This window comes from Colius striatus, chromosome 1, assembly GCF_028858725.1.
Source record: "Colius striatus isolate bColStr4 chromosome 1, bColStr4.1.hap1, whole genome shotgun sequence".
Lineage (NCBI taxonomy): Eukaryota > Metazoa > Chordata > Aves > Coliiformes > Coliidae > Colius > Colius striatus.
Genome location: NC_084759.1, coordinates 93,570,406 through 93,586,856, shown reverse-complemented (window position 1 = coordinate 93,586,856; position 16,451 = coordinate 93,570,406). Strand labels below are relative to the sequence as shown.

At 42.0% G+C, this 16,451-nt stretch overlaps 1 protein-coding gene across 5 annotated transcripts in view; it reads left to right on the top strand.

Moving 5' to 3' along the window:
- The window catches only part of TTC3 (tetratricopeptide repeat domain 3), a 69,769-nt gene extending 54,951 nt beyond the window's left edge, over nucleotides 1–14,818 (top strand). For 4 of the 5 annotated variants that reach the window (XM_062001121.1, XM_062001102.1, XM_062001130.1 and 1 more), the window contains 12 exons: nucleotides 254–403; nucleotides 4,258–4,397; nucleotides 5,780–5,848; nucleotides 6,556–6,652; nucleotides 7,638–7,738; nucleotides 8,369–8,462; nucleotides 9,079–9,180; nucleotides 11,350–11,771; nucleotides 12,197–12,317; nucleotides 12,444–12,671; nucleotides 12,907–12,996; nucleotides 13,631–14,818. In XM_062001121.1, the coding sequence (XP_061857105.1) occupies nucleotides 254–403; nucleotides 4,258–4,397; nucleotides 5,780–5,848; nucleotides 6,556–6,652; nucleotides 7,638–7,738; nucleotides 8,369–8,462; nucleotides 9,079–9,180; nucleotides 11,350–11,771; nucleotides 12,197–12,317; nucleotides 12,444–12,671; nucleotides 12,907–12,996; nucleotides 13,631–13,741 (1,725 nt within the window). In that variant the 3' untranslated portion in view covers nucleotides 13,742–14,818. The remainder of the gene's footprint in view (nucleotides 1–253; nucleotides 404–4,257; nucleotides 4,398–5,779; nucleotides 5,849–6,555; nucleotides 6,653–7,637; nucleotides 7,739–8,368; nucleotides 8,463–9,078; nucleotides 9,181–11,349; nucleotides 11,772–12,196; nucleotides 12,318–12,443; nucleotides 12,672–12,906; nucleotides 12,997–13,630) is intronic. The other variant, XM_062001111.1, reaches the window with a different exon arrangement.
- The last annotated feature ends 1,633 nt before the right edge of the window (nucleotides 14,819–16,451 follow it).

Below are 16,451 nucleotides of genomic sequence, written 5' to 3'. Positions count from 1 at the left end.
TGTGTCCTTCAATCTAATTATACTCTATTCCTGGTCAGCCATAAATGTTGATTTCCTGAGCTGGATTGGAACTGTTACATAACATTCTCAAACACCACCCTCGCAAAACAACAAACAAAAACACCCCACCCCCACCACACTCAAGATTTTGAACCTCAACTGACAGCAGACTCTGGTTTTTAAGACATCACAAATGTTTACTGACCTATGGTAACAGATACTAGATTGTTTTTTACAACTGATTTATTTTCAGGGAGATATTCTACGCATGGAAAAAGAACATCAGGTCTTAAAGGAGCAACTTAAAGAAGCACAGGAAAAATATGAACAGTTACAAAGCCGAAGCTCAGAGGAAATCAGTGCTTTAGAAGAGCTCCTAAAGAAAACCATTGAAGAGACTGAGGTAATGTTTTGATTCGTGCAACCGTGGGACAAAGTGCAGGGGCTCACAAGATTGGTTGTAGTTGATCAGCAGTATTTGTGAAACTTGGCTGGTAGTGCCCGTTGCTGTTTGCAGAGACTTCACCTCAGGTCTTTGTATACCATCTTCCTTTGAACACGTTTAAGCACATAAGATGTTGTTTGCTTCCACCTAGTGGATAGGTTTTGGTTTTGGTTCGACTCCAGTGCAATAAAGCACTGCACTGCCAATTCTTTCTTTGGTCTTGATTTGTTAGCTTTGCTAACAAGCTCTATTTCCTTGAAAATGTCTGGGAGCAAGAGAAGTAGCACCCAGACAACACTATCAGCCTGTTATCACCGTGACTGGATCAATTTTATAGTTAAAACTGTAGTAGATGCTGCATACTATCACTTGTCTACACGAAAAGGATTTTTTTCTCTTTAAAAACAAGTAATTCTGGTGAAACCAAAGACATCTCTCCTCATGCCCTCCCTTTAATCTTTAGTAAGACAAGGCCTGTCATTCCATCTCAGTTTAGGAATTTTTTTCTCCTTTCAATGGAATGTTGGAGTAAACTCAGGAGCTCCAGCTTGGGAGCTCTAGCTTCATACTACTTGCCTGCAAGTAGTCTGGCAAACTTTCATACAAGGGATGCCGGAGTCTCACATCTGTTTTTTCTCTATGAATATTTGGTAAAAATGTGGACTCAAAGTTTTGAGCTGAAGCAGGATGGATGAGCTTGTCCATGGGCAATTGTGGGCACTACCATGACAGTATTTTTTTATGTTTCCCAACAAAACATTGATGCTACCTCAGGGTTTTTTTTAAGTAGTTGTGACAGCCCTAAGATTCACTGCTGTCTTGCTCTGATAGGAATTGTAACTTCCCAATTGTCAGTACTGATGCAACAGTACCAGTACTGATTTTTGTGGTGGAATTCCAGCATGAATTTGTACATGACACTGTGGAATTGTCACACAGCTGGAGTGCTGCACTGGATGGTTACAAACTCTTCAGAAGGGACAGGCAAGACAGGAGAGGCAGAATGGTAGCCCTCTGTGTTAGGGAGTGTCTTGACTGTTTTGAGGTCAATGATGGTGAGGGTAGGGTCAAGTGTTTATGGGTAAGAATCAGGATGAACGACTACAAGGGGGATATCATGGTAGGATTCTGCTATAGACCACCCAGCCAGGATGAGAAGGAAGACCACAGGTTTTTTAGGCAGCTGGGAAAACCCTTGGGATCACTGGCCCTCATTCACATGGGGGACTTCAACCTACCGGATGTCTGCTGGGAGTACAACACAGCAGAGAGGAGACAGTCCAGGAGGTTCCTGGAGTGTGTGGAAGATAACTTCCTCACACAGCTAGTGAGAGAGCCAACACCTTGCTGGACCTGGTATTTGCAAACAAAGAAAGTCTGGTGCGGGACATGATAGTTGGAGGTCACCTAGGGCAGAGTGATCATGAATTGATCGAGTCCTCAATCCTCAGAGAATCAAGGAGGGGGACCAGCAGAACTGCTGCCTTAGATTTCCACAGGGCAGATTTGGAATTGTTTAGGAAGTTGGTAGCCAGTGTCCCTTGGGAGGCAATCCTGAAGGGCAAAGGAGTCCAGGACAGCTGCACATTCTTCAAGAAGGGAATCTGAAAGGTGCAGGATCAAGCTGTTTCTACGTGCAAGAAGGTGAGCCGGCAGGGCAGAAGACCACCTCGGCTGAACAGGGAGCTTCTACTGGAGCAGAAGAGCTGCTGGAGGAAAAACAGAACCTATGATCTCTGGAAGAAAGGTCAAGCAGCCCAGGAGAACTACAAGGTTGTGGCGAGGTCAGGTAGGGAGAAAATTAGAAGGGCCAAGGCTCAACTAGAATTTAAGCTGGCCATAGCTGTAAAAGACAATAAGAAGTTTCTATAAATATATTAGCAACAAAAGGAGGCCTAAGGGGAATCTTCCCTCTTTAACAGATGAAGTGGGAAGCCTAGTGAGCAAGGATGAGGAAAACACTGAGGTACCTAATGCTTTCTTTGCCACAGCCTGCAATACTAAAACTACCCCTTATCTGGGCACTTGTCCACCAGAGCCAGGAGACAGGGACAGGAGTTGGACTGAAGCTGCTTTAGTGCAAGGGGAAATGGTGACCTACTGCTCCACCTCAACACACAGAAGTCGATGGGGCTGGACAGAATCCACCTGAGGGAGCTGGTGGGAGTGTTCATCTACCAGCAGTCCTGGCTCACCATTACTCACCAGATATCAGAGGACTGGAGAAAGGCAAATGTGACGCCCATCTACAAGAAGGGTCAGAAGGTGGATTCTGGGAACTACAGGCCTGTCAGGCTGACCTCGGTGCCAGACAAGGTTATGGGACAGATCATCCTGAGGTACATACAGGATAAGCAAGGGTTCAGGCTCAGTCAGCATGGCTTTATGAAGCACAGCTCCTGTTTGACCAATCAGATCTCCTTTGATGACAAATGATCTGCTTAGTGGATGAGGGAAAGGCTGTGGATGTGGTTTTCCTGGACTTCAGTAAGACCTTTGACACAGTCTCCCACGGAATCCTTCTGGAAAAACTGTCTGCCCATGGCTTGGATCTACATACTCTGCATTGGGTGAAAAACTGCCTGGATGGCCGGGCCTAGAGAGTCACAGTGAATGGAGTTAAATCCAGTCGGTGGCCAGTCACCAGTGGTGTTCCCCCAGGCTCAGTGCTGGGGCCTGTTCTGTTTAACATCTTTCTCAATGACCTCGATGAGGGGATTGACTGCACCCTTAGTAAGTTTGCAGATGACACCAAGCTGAGTGGATGTGTTGATCTTCTTGAGGCCAGGGAGGCTGGAGCAATGGGCCAAGGCCAGTTGCATGAGGTTCAACAAGACCAAGGCTCAGGTCCTGCAGTTATGCCCCAACAACGCCATGCAATGCCTACAGGCTTGGGACATTGTGGCTGGAAAGCTGTCCAGAGGAAAAGGCCTTGGGAGTGTAACTGACAGCCAGCTGAACATGACCCAGCAGTGTGCCCAGGTGGTCAAGAAGCCCAATGGCATCCTGGCCTGTATCAGAAACAGTGTGACCAAGGAGGTAATTGTCCCCTTGTACTCGGCCCTGGTGAGGCTGCACCTTGAATACTGTGTCCAGTTCTGGGTCTCTCTCTACCAGAGGGACATTAGGGTGCTGGAGCAATGAAGCTGGTGAAGAGTCTGGAGCACAAGTCTGATGAGGAGAGGCTGAGAGAGTTGGGGATGTTCAGCTCAGAGGAGGCTGAGAGGAGACATGATCACTGTCTACAACTACTTGAAAGGGAGTTGCAATTGCAGTAAAGTGGGAGTCAACCTCTTCCTTCTAGAAAGTGAATGATAGGACACAAGGAAATGGGTTCAAGTTGTGCCAGGGGAGGTTTAGATTAGGCATTAGGAAGAACTTCATCACCGAGAGGGTCGTTAAGCATTGGAACAGGCTGCCCAGGGAGATAGGTGGTGGAGTCACCATCCCTGGAGGTACTCAAATGATGCACAGATGGGTTGCCGAGGGATGTGGTTTAGTTTAGTGACAGGCTTGACAGCATGAGGACTCCGTGACTCGATGATCTTAAAGGTCTTTTCCAACCATTATGATTCTGTGGACGTCTTTTTTTAGCTGACTGCAAAACGGAGTTGCGAGCATTCTGAAGCCGTGTAAATGAGGTGTGCAGATTGCTGTGGGAAAGCATTTATGAATGTTACCCATTAGACCACTAGTAAATTAAGCACTACTAAAACTGGCTTAGATTGCTGACGTGATCAAAAGCTGCTTTAGCTTGCATTTGAATAAAATAGGATTTTTAGAACTAATATTTTCTTCTTTTCTGCTTTTAGATATCAAAGAATGAACTGGATTGGTTTCATAAAGATTTAGACATACAAGTAAAAAAATGGCAACAGGAGAAAAAAGAAAATCAGGAGAATTTAAAAGCACTAAGGAATACAGCTAAAAAGCAAATGGATACCAACGATAGGTACTAATTTGAAGTACAGATTCACGTTACTTTCCTTTTGCTTGATTTATTTTTTTTAAGCAGCAGTAGGTATCATTCTTTCACTGGGGTAAGTTTCAGTATCTACTGATCCCATGGTGTATGCAGAGTGAAAACTGAAGATTGTTGCCCTGGTTATATCATTCTGAAATTAGTTAAATGCAGTTCTTGGATTAGAACTGCTGTTAATAGGGTCTAGGTGCTACATTATTTAACCTAATTAACAAATACTACTCCTTCACTAATTAAAATCTTCCCATGTTTTTCAGAATCCTTTGGATCTGCACTGCTTTTTCAGCTTTCTCCTTCCTGACTTACCAGTGCTTTCTCAGCATGCTCCTCTACTGCATTCTGATTAGCTTTAAATTTTCATTTCCATTCTCATTCTTCCTCCTCCTCTCGTGCAATCAGCCTCACTGCACTGTGGTCTGCATCTGTTTTTCTTACAGCCTTTTTGTCTGTTCTGCCACGCAGCCTATCTGAGGGTCATCCAAGGATGCACCTTTCCTTCCTTTCTAGTCCTAGCACTGAGTTATGAATTTCTCAGATTCAAGTAAGACTGCAAGAATGACATAACTGCATGTATCTGTTGCGGGGGGTTAACTCATCCTTCACCTTAAAACACAAGCCTGCAGGGCTTTCTGTGGAATTGAAATCGGTAACGTCAACGTATGAATCCCATCATGACCCTGTGTGCAGCAAGCCCAGCTGTTTGCCTGGCAGTGAGCTCTCCTGGCTATGGAGGAGCAACTTCAGGCAACTTCTAGTACAGTCAACAAGTATCCATCAGATCAGGTCACTGAGGTGTTGAAAAATAAATCTCATGTTGTGTTTGGAGAATTATCAGTAGCTTTTTCCCCAAACATTCTATAGACTTTAGAAACCTTTAAGGAAGCTAATCATTGGCTGTGTAACCAGCTCAAAGTTTTATTACAGTAATAAGGTGAAATATGTACTTGTTTGCTGTAGTATTTTGATTTTTTTTCAGGTGAACATTTAAAACTGCTTCTAGATAACTGATAAAACTAACTGACCTGGCAATGATTTTTCTAATCAGATTTGACAGTTCCTACGGTACTTATCTCTGTTTACAGATCTAAGAAGACTTCTGTCCCTGAACACTTGTAGTATCTTTAGCCTGAGTGGTTTGGGCCAAATCTCTCTTGAAAAGTCAGCAGCCTGCTTTTGTATTAGTTCCTGCTTAATTAGGAGTGCATTTAAATGCAGTTATAGTATCAAACAGGATATAAAACAACTAGGATGTCACTGCTGCTTGTCAGAGCTGTGATTTATAGAGGAACGTGTTATGTATTTACTAATGAACATTTTTCAGAACAAGTTTAATAAATGTTTGATTCTTGTAGGTATTCAAAGACCATTAATGAGAAGGAGAAGCAGTATAACGAGTCTCTAAATACATATCTGGAGACCAGGTAAAACTCTTGTACCTTTCAGCAATATTTACTGTTTTCTGCTGACTTGTCATTTATTGGAGTTGTCTGCTTCACTCTGGGTAGAGGCTTAGAAAAAGTAAGCAGTTTAACCTACATGTTTTGGTTCTAAGTTACTTTGCTTATCGTAGGTAAATATTAGCTTTCTCTTTAGATATTTAGAATAATAAAAATCTGTTTCTTCAACATACTTTTACATTTCCCTTGATGATATGATACTGTGGTTTAGAACAGATGTGAAAAGTAAGTTGTTGTACAGGCACACAGAACTGATGTGTGTAGCTTTGGATCCTCACACACAGTTCTAAATGTACGTTAACTAGGCACTTTCTAAAAGTTACTCATTTGTACCTAGTATGGAGTCAGGCTTTGGCTTGTAGATAAGCTTTTTGTATACGTGTCAAGCTCAGAACAGTAATACTTGCATGACTGCAGAAGTCAAGCTCCTCTAAGCTTTGCAGGTTGCACAGTCAAACGTGGCTCAGAATTCCCAAGACTGTGTCTGTGAAGCCAGCAGAATGGCCACACGAGCACAATTCTATACCTGAAGGCACAAACTGTACAACATAAATGGTGGCGTGGAGTTCCAAAGAAGAGAGAATAGGTGTAGCAAACTTCTAAAATGCCATTAAGTTCTCAATACGACTTTGCTGTGTTACTCAAATGTTTAACTTCTTTTTGTTCCACAGTAATAAACTTGCTAATGAGAAAGTAAAATGGGAAGAGCTTATAAAAAAGAGCCAAAAAACCTGCCAGGCGTATGCAGAAAGAGCTGTTGAAGCAGAGGTACAAACAAAAAAAAACCCCTTAAACCACTTTTGCTGGATCACTGCTCATGAATCATTTGTGCTGATAGTTGGTGGGGAAGGTGGCTGGTGAAATCTTACCTAACAATTCACTTTTTAAACAGCATCTAAAACTTTCCCTAAGTGTATATCAAATGTGTTAATCGGATGTTGACAAGGGATGTTCATGATATCATCCTGATCTCATCCTACAAAACTTCACAGATCATCCGGGCACATTATTATTATTGACCAGTATTGAAAGAGCACAGAATTTGGGGCATACACACATAACTCAGCTAGTAATTGAGTTTCGTGATTATCCTCTTTATGAATAGATTCAAGTAGTAAGAATTAACCACAGGAACATAAAAGATTCCTTGCTAAAATCATGGTTAGTGAGTGTATGGTTATTTCTTTATCAGGTAGAATCAGAATGCAACAACTGAAATGTGTGGTTCACTAATAGGAGGAGAACACTGACAGAAAACAACATTTTTCTTCTCTTTTATACTGGAAATTCTTGGAATGTCATAATCAGTTCTCCTTCTTAAGGAAGGCTTGAAGGTTGTCTTGTCTGCAGTAGGGTTTTTGTTAAGAGATTAGATTGCTGGTCCACATTAGTCTTCAACCATGCAGTATTTAAAAGGCTGCCTTAATCACTTCAAGTAAGCATGTATGAACACCCTGACCCTCCCATATCTGTATAAATCTCTCTATGTAGCATAAGTTGCAAATAGAAGATTTATGGAAGGATTCTACTATCAGTTGAAGTGAATGTAGCCCTCTCATCCACCCAAAGGCTTGCCAGTGCCAAGTTAATTCCACTTGAAGTTAATTCTTCATCTTAGGAACTCTGTGCTTGTGTCATATCATCAAACTATTGTTTCAGATGCTTATTCAAATCTGTTTTGAGGTTTCATTCCTTGTGCTACAGTAGTGCTTTTACGGCACTTTTTTTTTAACACAATTGTATTTTGTTACAGATATCAGTACTCAGGAACTGGAAGGACACTCAAGTATGCAAGCTAAATGGAAAAGCTGCTGATGCAGAAGCAAATCTCAAAGTCTTGAAGTCATTGAGCAGGTGAGTTCTGTACTTCTAGTTGCAAAACAGAAGTTCACCGTTGAATGTTCAGTCACAATTGTTTAACCAGACAAGTCAGCTTTACTCACAAAGGGATGCTGGCCTGAAGGATGTGTAGAAACATCAGAGCCAAATGCAGCTTTCCTGAAGCTGAATTTTGTCATAAATGACCAAGATGTGTGATACTGATGCAGGAGCAAGATTCTCATCCTATTCTTTCTTACCTGGGGAAGATCAGGCTACTGGGAACTTTCCAGTTATTCTTCCAGAGTAGCACTGGGAAAAGGTTGCAATGTAAATAGAAAAAAATGCAAAGAAAACTACTGGGCATGCAAGAAGATTGTTTCCTTCCTTACAAGGAACTAATTTAGCCCTTGGTGTTTCCTTTTTTTAAAACTTCTGCCATATTCCCTTTCCCAGCCCTTACGTTGCTGCAAAGTACTCATTTCCACTTGAGGAGTCGACTTCTAAGATTGGATAGGGTCCAAGTACCAGTAATTGAACTGATTTTTAACCTGTATTTACCTGTGATTTGGTTGGTAGGGAAAGGAACTGTAGTACCAAGAACGTTGGTCTTAAACAAAAATGATGGGAATGTTTGAGTTTAACTGTAAATCTTGAATTCTTCAGCAGCTCAGCTTCAGCAGCATCTAAGTTTAAGTCACAGATTGATGCTTGGGAAATATTTCTTTCAAATGTAAAGAAACAACTAGAAAAAGTAGAGGTAAGCCTTGATTTCTCTTAATAAGCTTTTAATTTAAAAATTAAATCAGAATAAATACTGTAAATAATTTTGCATTCCTTTTTAAAAAACACCAGTAGTTTGTCCTCCAAATACCAAACTGCATTTGTTTGATTAGAAAAGAAAGATACAGCTTTAAATCCAGATTAAGAATGGTTACATTTACAATTTACAATACAATTACAGTGTCTGTCTTAAATCTTGTAAAGGCAAAAATCTGTGCTTTAGACACTTGCTTCAAAACTGGATTTCCCATTACCAAGTCTAGTCTCTTGGTCCTTTAACTTTAGAAATCCACAGGACTTCTTTAAAAAACAACAGAAACCTCTCTGAAAAGTTAAAGATGTAAAATGTCCAGGCTGAGTTTTAAGAATTAGAAAGGGTTTCCCAAACCCTTTCAAGTGTCACTATGATTAATTAAATACAGATTTATGCTACTACAGCAAATGCTGACCTTATTGCCTCCATTTGAAAGGCTCAATACCTGAAAGGTATCTTTGGTGTTTTGCAAAAATGTAGTTTTCTTTGGTGCCATTTTATATAAAGAGGGAGCTTTAGGGAATGCTGATGTGGAGGATAATCTGTTCTCCTTCTGCAGGCCAAGTATGAAGAAAAAATTCAGCAGGTGAAAAATGGTGAACAGAATTGCCTCACTGAAATGGAAACTGTGGATCTTCCTCCTCCTCCCCCCAGCGTCTTCGTACGTATCTTACATTTGATAGCAGCTGAGAAGCTCTTTAAGTTTGCATCAGCGTGGCTGTGTGTTTCAGCGCTTGTACATCACAAATGTCACTTGGAGTACAAAGCAATCTGTGTCTCTCCCTGCATCCAGGTGATGTTCAAAGGGAAAAGGTGACTGCAAGTCAACCTGTTGAATTCCTGCAAGAAGCATTCTCAAGTCCTTTGAGAGGCTTAAGCTGTTTAAAGCGAACCTGAAAATGCTTCACGTTCTTTCTGAATCGGGACTAATATTTGTGCATGTCGTGGCTTCCCTGTAACAGCACAGTCCACAGGGACAAGGCCTCATTACACCAACATGTGTAACTGATTACCAATACCACAATCAACTTCCAGTTGTGAACCATCTGTTACAAACCAGATGGAGTATCGCCATTTATGGAGATGCATCTGTGGTGACTACATCCCAGATAAATACTGTTTAAAAACATTCTCTTATAGGCCAACAGTTCCACAAATGCTTTGCTCAAATCATGTCAGTTCTGACGAATCCTGCAAGTGTTCGAGGCGCAAGGACAAGGTCAGAGTGAGTCAGCACTCCTTGAGCTGTTTATCAGCACGGTGGTGTGTAGGCACATGACAGTAATAAAACACTTAGAGTCCTGCTGCCAACCTACCTGCTGCCATTCACATCAGAATTCAAACTAGGGTACGGAGCCGATGCCCAGTCCTGAGGACAAATAGCACTGAGAAACCACCAGACTGGGGACAGTTTGGAGCAAGAAAAAAAGGGCTTGGTCATATCTCAAAAGAGAGGAGATAGTTGCCTCAATAAGTAAGCAGCATTCATCATGCATGCACATATGAAATCCCTGAATTCATTGAAGGTGCTGCATAACTTTTATATATAATTCTTTGCAGAAAGTCATGTTTTTTCTTTCATTTGTTTTTGGTATAATTTAGCTTGAAGGCTCTGTTCTCATGCTGTATGTTTATAATTGTTGCTACAGCTTTTCTGGACTTACACAAGGAAACGTTACACTTGTGCTCTCCCACACACTTTCGCTCCTCTTCTTCTTGGGTATCTCTCTTCTACTTAGGGCACAGAACTCTTAAGAATAAACTAAATTACCATCCTTAGGTCGCCATCAATTTGCAGGGTGGGAAAAAGGGGTTTTTGAACCTCTTGTTCTGCACTTGGTATCCATTTTTACTGCAGTAATACAGGAGGAACCTTTTAGAAGAGATCTGTAGTTCTTTCAGCTTTGAGAGGACTTTAATAGGCAAATACCAAGACCAAATGTGAAAAAGACTTGACAAAAATCTTTTTCTTGCCCTGTTTAATTCAATTCCATGACTTAATTAAACACTTTTGCAGAGAAAGTAAAATATTACTTCAAAAAAAGGTGATAAACCTAAAGGTCAAGAACCAGCAGGTTTGACTAGGAGGAAATGTAGAATTTTAGTTCTGTGTGTTAGCCACCTTCCCAGAGCAGTCAAGTTCCAAGACAGTCACGGGGTCAAACAACTGAGGAAGAGAGTCATCAATGTGATAAAGAAGTCTTTCTGGATCACATCAGCTCCATGTTTCTTTCAAGGTGATGACTATAGCTAACATGTTTCTGGTAAAAAGTACACTGCAGTATATATAGGTTACATAAACAGTTGAAGCAGTGATTTTTTTATTTTCAAGTTGACGGCACTTATTTACAGCAGTTCTGTTTCTACCACCACCTTCAGGCTGTGCTTCTGAAAAACTTACAGCTGTCCAATAGCCATTGGCACTGTTTAAGGCCAGGCTGGAGGAGGCTTTGAGCAGCCTGGTCTAGTGGAAGGTGTCCTCGTCCATGGCAGAGGAGTTGGAACTAGATGATCTTTGAAGTCCCTCCTGATCCAAACCATTCTGTGATACTACAGTTCTTCAGCAAAGCAAGAATAACTTAAAGGAATAGATTGCATGTGTGCTGTCCTATTTAACCCTGTTTCAGACAGGTTGTCTACACGTAGTCCCTATTAGAGAGCACCTTTGTGCAATATAAAGATACAGGTAAAGCAGGTTGAGATAAACTGCTAAGTTCCTCAGTATGACCAAATGTGTCACAGTTCATGCTGCAAATGCTCAAGTTCTGCTCAATTTATTTTCGTGATTCAGTGGTCACTATTTTTCTTGTGAAATCCATTTATTTCCTAGATAAATCCAAGAGTGCACATCAGTGATCCAGCCATTGTCATGTACTGCCCTGCATCTGCCCATCCTAATTCACTTCCTGGATTTTCAAGTTCTGAAGATCAAGGCGCAGCCTCTGCTGCCTCACTAAGTACCCAGACCAGAGCAAAGCCAGCATCTGCAACTCCTGAGGCGGCTCCTGCAAGTGGTGGACCCATGAAAACACACTCCAAATCTCTAGAAGGAGCATCTTCCAATAAAAGTTTGGCACCTTACCCATCAGGTCTTTCTGAAAGTAACGCTCAGCATGTCCCATCAAACCAGAACCACCAAGATGCCTCAGCTGTGCACCAGAGGCCTCCTGGACTTCCAAAAACCAAGACACGGCTACAGGCGTTTGAAACTATTATTGCACGCCTGCAGAGCATATTTCCCAACTATAGCAGGTATTTGCTTTAATGAGCATGATGTTGAGTAAGAGAGGTTGTGAACATCCAGTGATGATGTACAAAAAGAACTGATTTCTTAGTAGATGGCTTCTGGTTCACAAGAAAGCAATATTGGTTGTTCTCTCTCATTCATCAAGATTTTCCTTAAGGGAACAGTTAACAGTGTTGGAATTGGGGTTTCCCCCAGTTAGAACTTCTAACAAATTGATTGTTTTACTATTTGGGGATTTTTTAGATTAAAGTAGATCCTACTCATTGAGAGGTACAGGAAGCAGGCTCTTAGTACAGTTTGTTTGAGGAGTACCTGTGAAAGGCTCTTCTGCTGCTAATGACACACAAGCTACAGTGCTCTGGATCTAATATTGTGACTAGGCTGGCAACAGTCTTGCCAATCAGTAATTATGTTTGTGTTGCCCTTGCAGTTCAGACTTTATTAGCTTCATAAAAGAGGTACAAAGAAGAAACAGGAACACACTGTCAGATTTGAGCTCCAGTGAAATTCTGAGCAGAGTGACAGAACACATTCTGTACCAGCAAAACAAGGTACTGCAGTGTATGGGGTTGCTGGCTTTTCTACTGTGTACCTCTCATAGAGGAAACAGTGCAGCACAGTCCACAAAAGAATGCAAAGATGAATGTGATCCAAATTCTTTTCCAATATTTGTCTAGGCGCCAGATTCAACAGGGAGACCTGTGAGGCCAACACCCCCTACTTCACCAGCACAGGCAGCAACGCAGAGTTGGGAAGCACCTGCAGAAGAAAACACACCCAGCCCCTCCACGACAAGAACTGAGCATAAAAATGTCTCCAGTAAAAATCCATCTCAGCCAAATCTTCAGCCCTGGGGGAATGCTGGAGCTATACCTAAATCCAAATGGAAAAAAAAAGACTATACAGTAAGTTCTGCCCTGTTTCAGGGAATGCAAAGTGACTGCCATGTGCTGCTTCTCAGGCATGAAGTCATTCATAGAATGGTAGGGGTTGGTGGCTGGAAAAAATAATTGACTTGTTAATTTTGCACACAAAAGCTTAAATATACTTGGTTAAAATTAATAACATCATTAACTTACTTATTAGAACTTGCTGCTTAGTTGTTGCTAGCTTTCAGATACCTTCCCCTTTTACATACAGGCCTCCAGTGACGATCCCTGCTCCATATGTCGTGATGAGCTAAGCGGAGACGTGTGTGAACTAGAATGTGGGCATTATTTTCACAGAGAAGTAAGGATTTTTGTTCTTATCACTCAGGCACAAGTGTTTGTGAACTCTGCTCAGTTATGCTCTTGTTCCACCTCCTAAAAACATCCCTTCCTCTCTGCCTCTTACCCTTCAGTGCTTAAAGAGCGGTGCACTGTTTTATGTGCTTTGCAGGCCGACACTTGCTGTATGTACCATTCTATTGTGTCAGAAAGCTTCTGGGTTTAGATTTTTAAGTAAAATGATAATTTGTCAGAGTGAATTTAAGCTTATTTCTCAGATAATAAATTTGGCAGGCAAGTCACAGATGTATTTATTTGTGGCATACTTACAGAATGGGCTACTGCCATCAACTCTGCATTTGCCACCTGAGCGCAGCTGCATGTGTAACTTCATGTAGTAAGGAAGTCAGGACTACGTTAGAATAACTTCGTGTTTCTGTCCATGACTTATCCCATCACTTTATTTGATAGTTTACTGCTGTTGGGTTACTGCAGAACAGCTGTAGGTTAGGCTGACTGATCAGCACAGGGAGAACAGTGTCGGAACCACAGATGGTAGTGACATACGGGATGTTGGCGATCCACTTGCCTAGGGGTGACGCTCGGCAACTCTTTCTACTAGACTTTGTTTCCTCAACATCTTCCTCCTCTTGCAGTGCATCAGACGGTGGCTGAAGCAGCACTCGAGCACCTGCCCCATGTGCCGCGTCCACGCTCTGCTGCCTGAGGACTTCCCCGAGCTTCCCGCACGGAACAAGCATACCTGAACTGCGCCATGTCCCCACTCCTGGGGGTAAGGTGCATAGTAGCTGCAGAGCAACAGCTGTGGTGAGGAACAACACCACAATGTATGAAGAGAAGCAGAATTCTCTGATTTTATTGAAAATAGTGGTAGAGCTGCGACTGATTCAGTATTTAACCCTTTGTCTTAAGCCACAAGATGTTGGTACTGCCATGCCCCACTCCACAGTCTGGTGCTTCTCCTGGTTGCTGCCTAAATGTGTAAAGCCACTGGAGTTCAGAGGCTGGCAGCACACAAAGCTGGGTGGGCTTTCTGGCTAAAGGATATTGAAGGTGTATCTACTTTTTTTCTCAAAGGATGGTGCATAATTCCTGTAAACAGGGGCCTTTCCTTCAGAGCTTGCACCATACTGAAAATAATCCTAATATCAAACAAGTAGGTGACCTGAATGACAAGATTTGGAACAGTGAAGGCATTACCTTCCTCTGCCATAAAGAATTAAATTCAACTGCAGGGTTCAAATCAGGCTTGTTATTATCATTGTGAATGCAGTTCATAGAACTGCAGCTTCTTTCTCTGCATAAATCCATAGCTAATAATTCAAATTGTAGGTAAGGACTTTGAATATTGTGGCTCAATTCTTTATCCTTGAAATATGGCTTGAATTTCTGTCATCATGGAAGAGATGATTTGTTTATATCAGAATTACAAGCTTTATTTTGTTTTGATAAAGCACTGGTGTATCTGTATTCTGTGCGTGAACGTCCATCCCCAGCATCAGGTACGGAGTACAAACAGAATAGTTACCCTGCTGCTCTAAACATCTGAGCTTGCATGAGCACCTTCATCACTCACCTTTATCTCAAATAGCCAAAAGACCAGGACTAGAGGGTGTACAGCTTAGCCACTGGGAGAAACATTGACTGATGTTTGGATGCAAGCAGTATTACATTGGTTGTATGAGATTAGGTTAGCTAGTTCTACGGACTGTTTGTTCCTTCAAATCAGCAACTGTCCTCCAGATAAAGTTTTTAACTATTCTGTGACTAATCAGTATATTAATTGGCATTTGGATCAACAATAAAATTACTACTGCAGCTCACGTGTGTTTTTTGGTTATGTTGTTTATTATTGGCAAGGAATCTGCTCTATGATACAGCATTCAGGCCTGTTGCTGCTGGGAAACTAAGTACTGTGCTGCTCACTGTTACCAGCACTTGCATCTTTTTCAGCTTCCAGTATTTTCCTGGGGTGGGGGGATGCATATATATATTTTTATATATATATGTAATATAGATATTTTTTATATATGTATATATGTAATATATATGTGTGTGTAATATATATATATTTATATGTTTTTTATATATATGTAATATATAATTTTTTAATATAATATATATCTTTTTAATGTATATTAAAAAAGCCCACTTCTTAGCTTTTTCACAAAAGCAGCCTCTATCCCTGGCCCTTGGGACACTATTCCAGAGGTGAAGTATCCTTGACCCCACACCTGCCATGCTGGACAGTGTTCTGCAGCACAGGGGCTGCCCTGAGGTGGTAAGAAGGGTAAGCTGGCTGGGGAGAGAGTGATATTTAAGTGATGTTTACATGCAGTTACTTGTCTGCCGATCTTGTTTTTCCTATACCCTCAGCACAGAGAGGATGACTTCCTACAGCAGCATGCTTGTTTTTGATCTTTTGATCCTAAGCTGAGACAAGGTTAGTGAATGCCAAAGAGGGCAGGATGCTCAGGTGCAAGCAGCCCCACCCATACCACTGTGGCAGGGACAGGGGACAGCTGAGCACCCGGGAGCCAATTCCCCTCCTGGTGTGCGGGCCCTGCAGGACTGAGGCCAGTCTCTCTCTCTCCAAGTAACTTGGTCAGGGCCCTGTGAGCAGCAGGTGGCACTCCTAGAACATCGCATGTGGGCTAGAAAGCGTGGCTTTCACATCCTGTACAATTTCCTGATCTTATAGAAGTGTTAAGCTCTAGTAAGTAGCTACTCTGTCCCTCCCACCCTGCTCCCCCAAGACTGTTCTAAAACACTGAAGAATTTCAGATGTTTACTCGGAAAAATACAGATGATAGAGAGTAAGGGTCAAACCTCGAACTGCATTTTCCTGCTTGGCCCAGCTGGTGGATAAAGCTGAAGGGTTTCTGGCAGTTTCCTTAATTTTGTCTTTACAGGTTGTCATCTTTACACTTACACTTCATGTAGTACTTGCTATACATGGCCTGCCTCCATCCCACGTAAGTGTCTGGAAAATTCACAATAAAAATGAAATGGCTTTTCCGTTAACTTAGAACATAAAAAACTACAACCTGTTGGTTGCAGGAGGTTATTTCTTGCAGAAGTAGTTTTATCTCCTTAAGAAGTACACAAATACTTTAATGTATTTCACAGATTCCCAGAATGGTAGGGGTTAGAAGGGACCTTTCAAGATCATCCCGTCCAAGCCCCTACTAAAGCAACTTCACCTAGATCAGGTCACACGGGAACACATCCAGATGGGTTTGAAAACCTCCAGAGGCTCCACACCCACCCTCCCTGGGCAGCCTGTGCCAAGGTTCCCTCACCTTCACAGGAAAGAAGTTTTTCCTCTTGACGTGGAAGTTCCTGTGCTCCAGCTTTGTGTCCATCAGCCCTTGTCCTGTCACTGGGCACTACAGAGAAAAGACTCACCGCATCATCCTTCAGGTGTTTGTAAGTGTTGATGAGGTCCTTTCTCAG